At 64.2% G+C, this 7,981-nt stretch overlaps 1 protein-coding gene across 1 annotated transcript; it reads left to right on the plus strand.

The window, feature by feature from the left end:
• Positions 1-1,898: 1,898 nt before the first annotated feature.
• B0H18DRAFT_1115191 (uncharacterized protein) lies at positions 1,899-3,598 on the plus strand (the record flags this gene model as incomplete). Its single annotated transcript, XM_048033227.1, has 2 exons — positions 1,899-2,988; positions 3,045-3,598. The coding sequence occupies 2 exons, from the start codon at positions 1,899-1,901 to the stop codon at positions 3,596-3,598; spliced, it is 1,644 nt and encodes a 547-aa protein (XP_047898068.1).
• Between the last annotated feature and the right edge of the window lie 4,383 nt (positions 3,599-7,981).

Consider the following 7,981-nt stretch of genomic DNA (forward strand, 5'->3'; position numbering starts at 1 on the left):
GCAATCGATCTCGCAGCACGGGCACGGGTGCCAGTGACTGGATCAACGCACGCAGACGCAGGATCATATCATCGCATCTGCTGGTGCCCACGCCGCTGCCTGGCGCGGGCCCGTGCGCGTGCCTGGCACACTGCCGTCCAGGCTACCAGCCATCCAGACGGCGGTGCAGAGCCGCAACACAGTCCATACAGCGTAGCGCAGGTCAGGGCTGCCCCGCTGGCGAGGCTCGCGCGCACCCTGGAGGCAGGGGGCGGCCGGGCGCGCATCCGCGAGCTATTGCGACTCTCTCGGGGAAGCGCGACGTTGGTGGCGCGGCCACCCCGCCGGTACGGTAGCTTCCCCTGCGCGGCCGCTAGCCTCGCGGCGGTAGAGAAGCGCGCGAACCCGAGTGGAGGGACCACGACTAAGAGAAGGCCGCAGGGCACGCCCGTGCGCTGAGTGCGCTCTGTGTATGAATTCGAGACGCGGGCTGGGCCGCGCTGGGGGCGTGATGCATGTCATGTCGGGGGCATTGCACGGAGGCGATGACTTCACGCCCGGCTGCCCTCACGATCGACGCGGGGCACGAGCCGCCGCTGCTCGTGGGGCGGAAGCTGGGGAAGTCGCCCCTGGGCCGTGCCACGTACCTACGAGACGTACGGTGCTACATCGTAGCAGCTCCCATTCGACCAGGGTGACGCGTGACGCAGGACAGAGACCCGGATGACGCGTGGCAGGGTTCACCGGATGACCGTGACAGCAACTGTTCATGGGCACCCCGGCGACGCGTGACTGGACGCCGAAATAGCACAGTGTGCGGACACTCTGCCAGGAACGACGCCACGCCACGATCGCATTCCATCAGGAGGTGCGTAGGGAAGTACAGCGGAGTACGTAATGCGCATCAGTGGCAGAACGGCGGCGCACCCACCATCGGCACATGGGGGGCGAGGAGCGACACGGCAGCGGGAGGGGCGCGCGCCGGCGGATCCAGACACGCAGAGACGAGGACGCGAGGGAGATTGCGGGGAGCCTGGGATGGTGCGAGGGCACACCGGCGGGCGCGATCTGGCGTTTACGTGTAAGTGCAAGGTTTGCGTGGGGACATGGAGCCGGAGATCGCTTGCGTCGCCCGAGATTAGGTCCCTGCCGAGAAGATGGGCTGGGTAGATCAGGAAGGCGAGCAGGCCCGGTCTGTTCGATGGGTGCTCGAGGGCGTTGGCCGGTTGAACACCGCAGGGCGGTGTGGTTACCACGTCGGGGTGGCGGGAGGGCCGCGGGGTGTGAACCTTGGGCGGAGTCGCACGCGCCTTCCTGATATGGGAATTGCGCCAACCGCGCCGGCGATCTAATGACCGCGAGGAGCTCAGCGGATCGGAGGAGTGACGAAGATCGTAGAACGCGGGCTGGAGGATCTCTCTGACGAGCCCCCTGCAGCACGGTCGGGCGGCAGGCAGCGAGGTGGGGACGTCGCGACACGCGCCGCGCGAAGGCACACACACGGCGGATCCTCCTAAGAAGACTGCCTTATATGGCACGAAACCCGGGCAGAGGAAGGTGAGTCGGCCAGCCGAGTGGGAGTGACAGTTGCTGATGGCCCCAGCAGGCCTCCGCACGCTGCCGCGGAAGATCGCGAGCCCCGGCGGACAGTCTCCGCAGAAATGGGCCGGACGCGTAGGGTTGGCGTTGGGTTACGCCTCCCGAAGCGCACGCGGGAGGAGGCTGCTCCTCGCGCTGCCGGCGCAGCCTGCGCTTGCCTCCCGCCGCCCTCATATACACCCTCCAGCTTGGCTTAGGTCCCCGCATCCGGCCCCCGCTGCCACCGATCCCACGCACGCCCAGGCGAGCTAGCCGGTTTCCCCACCCGCACCATCTCCATCTGCCTCCGATCGCTCACTGCCCTTCCCGTCCACGTCCCGATGTCCCTCGCCCACTACGCCCACCACCACAACCGCGCCGGCCCCATGGCCACCGCCGCCTACCCCGCCTACCACGGCGGAGACGCGATCTACGGCATGCACCAGTACTACCCTGCGGGCACGAGTGCGAGCCCCGTCGAGCACGATTATTCAGCGGGTGAGACTTCCTACGTGTCAGACACCTCCAGGGCGCACTGGCCGGCCCAGCCGTCCTCGTCCGCGTCGTACCCCGCCTCTGTCTCCACCTCCGACTATCCCTCGCCCGCGTCCTCCCAGCCGATGTCTTATCCCTCCGCGTACACCGCGTCCCCCCACCGCACCGGCCTCCAGGATCCTTACGCTCCATCGTCCTCGTCCTCCCGCACCTACGCCTCGTCCTCCCTCTCGCAGGCCTCCGCCTCCTCCACACCCGCCCTCCCCAGCATGCATCGCAGCTCCTGGCCCGCGGGCAACGCCCCCGCCAGCGCGCTCTACGTCGTCGCCCCCGAGCCCGACGCCGACGCGCGCCCCGACGCGCCCTACGCGAAGGTCAAGACCGAGGAGGAGGAGCTCGAGTCCGGCTTCATCTTCGAGCTCGCGTCCGACGCGCCGCCCTCGCTCCTCACGAACCCGCTGCTCGACAGCATGCCCGAGGTGCCCCTCCGCGCCACGCAGGCGAGCAAGGAGATGCGCGCGCTCATGGGCGCGTTCCGCCTCGACCCCTTCGCGATGCACAACGGCGTCAAGAGCGCCGCGAGCCAGAGCGTCCCCGCCGGCATCGAGATCGGGCCCCTCCGCGTGCCCCCCGTGATGTTCGAGTGGCAGGCCGAGCTCGTCCAGCCGCTCGTCCCAGAGAGCCCGCGCTGGTCCCCCGAGGCGCAGCCGATGCACGCGTTTGACGACGACGAGAAGTGGGCGCACCCGGGCGCGATGGAGGCGTACGGGGAGGCGTACGACGGCGCGGACGACATGGACGCGGGCGCCGCGTTCCAGCCGGTGATGACCCCCGCGCAGGCGGTCAACTGGGGCGCTGGCTTCGCGGACCAGCAGGGGATGGTCTCGGCGGCGTCGTCCTCGCCGTCGGGATACCCGGTGCAGCCGCTCTCAGGAAGTGAGTGCCCGCCGTTAATCGAGTCGACAACATCTGACGGACATGTATTCATTCAGTGTTCAACCGGTCTGGGCACTCGTCCTCGTCCCAAGCATCAATATCCCGCTCCCTCCCGTCTCTCCCCCAGCCTCAACCGTCCTTGTTCTACCGCCAAACGCAGAACTACGCGCTGTCTTCGCCCACGGCCACGCTCCCGTCGCCCAGCGCTCTGCCGTCCCCATCGCTCTCCCATTCGCTCTATTCGCAACGGAGCACTCCCGGCAGCGCGACCGACATGTACTACCGCCAGCAACAGCACCAACATACCCAGCCACTCCCGTCCGCCGCCGCCGCCTCTGCGATGCGCATGTCCTCGTCCTCTATCTCAGCGCCAGTCCCAAGCCTCTCGCGCCGGCCCCAGCTCGACTACGCTCAGACGCACAGCAGCGCCGTCGCACAGCCGCAGCCGCACTACGCGAGCCCGAGCCCGCCCGCGTTCTCGAGCAACAGCAGCAGCGATGGGGGGGCGGGGATGGCGGCGGGGCCGGGGCGCTACCGCGACGACACGCTGGGCTGGTACCGCCGCTCTGCGTTCGCGCTCGAGGCGTACACCGCGGCGGCGTGCACGTGACCCGTGGTCGCGTCGGCGGAGGCGGCGGTGCGGCTTCGTCATGATCGTGACGAGGGGCGTGGCGTGGTGGACACGGTGACAGCGACAGGTGGCAGATGGGAGATGCAGCGATGGGCCGGTGGGAGATGGACGGGATGGCGTGGGCGACGTGACGTGATGGCGACGAAGCGGACTCGGGCTTCGGGGGGACGGGCGACGATCGGGCGCGCGGCGTGCGTCATCTCAGCTCGTCGTTCCGAGTCGGAGGTGTGCCTGCGTCTTCTGAGGGCGTGGACGTTGCTGTGTCTCTGTGCAGGCGCTCGTAGCGCGGCGTGGCGGAGCAGCGGGCGCGGCGGTGCGAGTAGACGTCGCGCCCGCCCCCACCTGCCGTTGTGCTCTGAAATTATTTCTTGGATTATAGTGTATATATCCCCGGTGGACGTGTCCTGTTACCCCATCCTGTTTCCATCCCCCATTAGTTGCTGTCCTCTTGCTGTCTTCCCGCTGTCCAGTGTAGCATGCAATGTTCTGATACGACCCCTCGGTATACCTTTCTCTCGTTGACGTAGGGTGCGCTGGATGCTGGACGATCCGATAGTTATCGTCGCCGGCGGCACTGTCTTGGGGGCTCGTCGCGTGGTTCTCGGGCTGAATGTGTAGTGACTGTATCTCTATGACGAATCGTTACGACCCCGTAGAAAAATTAGGTCATGTATTTTGTACGTTGCACAAACGATTATACACGGATCCGCTCCTTTTGCCTGCGCTCTCCGTATTGAATATTGAACGTGAACTGAACAGACGACGATCCGAACGCATTGCGCGAGAGTCCAGCAGCGGACTCCCGCTCGGAGACCACGCCGAAGCAGTGAATCTCGGCTCAGCGCGTTCGCAAGGTCCGCGGCTCTGATTGTGTGGGTTGCGGAGCTTGGGGGCTCTCCTCGCCTGCGCAACTACATCACGATGTGACAGCTGTTTCCAGAACAACTTCAGGCCCCACGTCAGAAAGGTCCACTCGAGCAGTGTGACGGTCTTGCTGTTCTCATCAAGATTGAATCATAATCGGCAGTGTCGAGGGCGAGCCAGACTTCGGCGGGTGGCTGAGGTCGAACGGCAGACGGTGCGGATGCACCTCGAAAGCAAGAGCCGACGCTCTCCGCCCGCGTACGCATTTTTACGAGGAGCCTATCGGTTTGCAATCAGCGTATCGCGAAGCATGATGCTCCCGCGAAGCACGCTGAAAACAGGCCGAGTCGGCACCAAGTCTCAAAAGACTGATCACATTCTGTATCGGTGATGCATCCCAGGCTTTCGCTCGCGGCGGAGTTCGCTGAGTTGTTCGAAGTTTGGAGTTCGGGGTACGTGTGGTCCGCGAGACCGGGCGCGAGAGTGCCCTGCAGCGATTCAAGTTCAGAGAGGGAATTGAAGACCGCGGCCGTGCGTCGGACCCTGAGGCTGCCGTTGGGGGGCGAGCGTCCTGCGCACGGCACTGGCAGACGGTGAGAAGTGTGGAGCACTAACGACTGATGAGTCGCGGGAAGGAAGGGGGGGCGAGAAGGGGACTCGGAAGGGCGTCGCGGGATACGTACAGATTCGAGTCAGAGTCATAAGACATGACGCATGACGCTGCCGCAGAAGAGGGCAGCTGCGTGCCGGTGCTAAGGATTCTGAGGACTTTGCGCGCCGAGGAGCAGGGGAGTGCATGCCGGCGGGCGGACGGTAGAGTCAGGGTGCCAGTGGGCCCGCACGCCGACGGTAGACGACCATCGTCCATCGTTCAATCAGACCGCTGTGCCACGACGGCCGGGCCATAACCTGCCAAACAACCGATACGTGCGGACGCGATCCGCACGCACAGGATCTACCGCACTGGTGTCCATAGCCTGCCTAGCTTACGCACGCAGTTTGACTTTGCGCGGGAGCCTGGGGTACTGCAGCGCGGTGATCCACGCTGGCTCCGACGAGCGAGACACCCGCCCGCCCTGGCCCTGGTATTCCACCTCTGCGCGCGCTCGTCTTCCCACCAACGTCGACCGAGGCACCGCGATGGTGCCTGCTGTCGCAGAGGACACACGCCACGCGCCCGAGAACGTCGTCCGTCACTCTACAGCGAGGCCACGGGAGACGCGCGATGCAGACCCTCCAGTACTCGGACAGTGACCACAGCCATCGGATCCTCGAACGAACCACCCTACATAGGTCATGGTGACGCAAACAAGTCATGCATTATGACTTGGACCGCCTTCTGGGGCGACTGGGACCGTGCGCTCGCTCGAGTAGGCCCCGCCGCGGTCTGCACGCTTGGAAGGTCGGGATGCCGAACCGTGCCCGCGGCGGGCGGCCCTCGCTGGCAACAGTCACTCTCTGGCAGACGATCTGCTCGAGCGTCCCGGTGGCAGGCGGCGGGCGCGGTGTACCTGCGCATGCGGACTGGTATGTCTGCAGTCGACGCGACGCGCTCTCCGCAGAACACCCGCGACTCCGACTCCGCCAGCGACGTAGCGACCCGCGAGACGGACCTAGTGCAGACGCGCCTGACCTCGTGCGGTCGTCCGAGCTTTTCGGACTTCCGTGCGTAGTTAGTGCGCAGGGCCCTGCCTGCTGCGCACAGCCGCCTGGATACGCGTGGTGTTCCCAGCGTAGCCTTAACTAGCCGCGCACCGCGTGTTGAACTGCTTGACCACGTCGGTGATCTACGAGCCACAGAAGTCGGGCGGCCGGCGCGAGGCGTGCATGTGTCAGGAGACTGACGGCCGTACAGCTGTGGGCGCGTGGTGAGATTCTGGTCTCCGGCACGGGGAACGATCGCGGCAGTACGTCACTGGGCCCTTTGTTCTGAGTTCTGCGTTGCGAGACGGTGGTGGAAGGGTGATGGAGGCAGGCTGATCCAGCGATTAGGGGCGCGATGCGAGGCGGAAGGAATGCATGGGGGGAACTGGCTAGGAACCGACAAATAGCGCTTGGAAGGAATCCAGAAGAAGAGTGTACGACTCACCGCCTTAGAGCCGCATGGAGCCGGCGGTCCGATGCGAGGGTCCTCTGAGACGATGTTACCGGTTTGTTCGTAGAGTGTGGACATATATTGACGGAAAGCCGATCGATGCGTGTGCGAAGCGCGCTATAACGAGAGCTTGGGAGCGTGGGTGGGTCGTCAATGTCGTAAATATGCACGAGTGGGCACGGCTCGCTGACCCGAACACAGGGTACTTGCCTGTGCGGCTAATTTGACGGGTATAGTACTGCTACGGGGGCCGCTGCAATAGCCTCGCGGTGATGCAACGGTCTACACTGCCCAGTGCGGTCCAGAGTAATGCGGCTGAGTCAAGGAAACGTTGTGGCATCTCATCTGTGCGCCACCAGTTAGTGTAGGGTTGAATCGAGCGCCATGTGCCTGAGTATGCAGCGAGTGTGGCTCGCCCTTCACCGCCTGGTCTGGCTGAAAGTGTATGTGGCCTCCTGGAGGACGCCAATCAAATGGAACACCTTACCAGAAGCTCTGGACGTGCAGCGGGAGTCATGCAGGAGCCACGGGAGTGCGTGTGGGGTCGATGGAGACTGCGCCGGTAAGTCCCGTAGCACTTGCGTCTGGGAATGCTCGGGTCGACTATGCAGCGAAGAAAGTCAGTGTAGGACGAATAGCCGCAGAGAAGTGGAGGACGCGCCACTGTGAATCGACGAGGGCTCGCATCCCAAGATCTGTGCCTGTGTGTCATTAGCCTCCGTGTTCAGGCTATGTAGTCGAGGGGTGGCTGGAAGACATGAGCGAGGCGAGCCGGGAGTGGCCACCTAGTTGTTGGGTCTGTTTATATAAATACTGTGGAGACCCTTGGCGAAACACGTTGAGAAGGCTTGTCGTGACAGAACTGTATATTATTCGCTTGTATGAAACTTACCAGACCCTGCGAATGTACGTTACTCAGGGTTGCTGGCGCTTGACACTCTGATTAAGTTATTTTTCGGTGGTCATCATGGACTTGTATGGCCCGAGGGCCTGTTTGAGATATCCGACCAGCGAGAAAGGCATTCAAGAAGAAAGGCCAAAAATTCTAATCTTAAAGCATGGTAGTGAGTTCTCGAGTCTCACTGATCCTTACCGCGAGTAACTCCACTGCCCTAGACGACTTTCACCGGCCCGGGCCTTTGTAGGTTACACGTCAGGATCGCGACGCATTGTCGTGCGGCTTGCGGTCATGGAGGACAGGGTAGCAGCGACGAGGAGGACCACCTGGGATGGCGGGCGGGGGCATCACTGACACGGCGATCGTGGTTGCGAGGCAAGTGATCGTCGGCCCGCGCGCCCATCGCGGATTGCCGCTTTGGGCATCGGAGCGCCTGCCACGTGCGCGAGGCAGGGCCCGGCCGCGGCACATGTTTCACAGCCCTCGACACCCACGCGCTCGCTGT

Source organism: Fomitopsis serialis (genome assembly GCF_022376445.1).
Source record: "Fomitopsis serialis strain Sig1Antser10 chromosome Unknown B0H18scaffold_7, whole genome shotgun sequence".
NCBI classification, from domain to species: Eukaryota; Fungi; Basidiomycota; class Agaricomycetes; order Polyporales; family Fomitopsidaceae; genus Fomitopsis; species Fomitopsis serialis.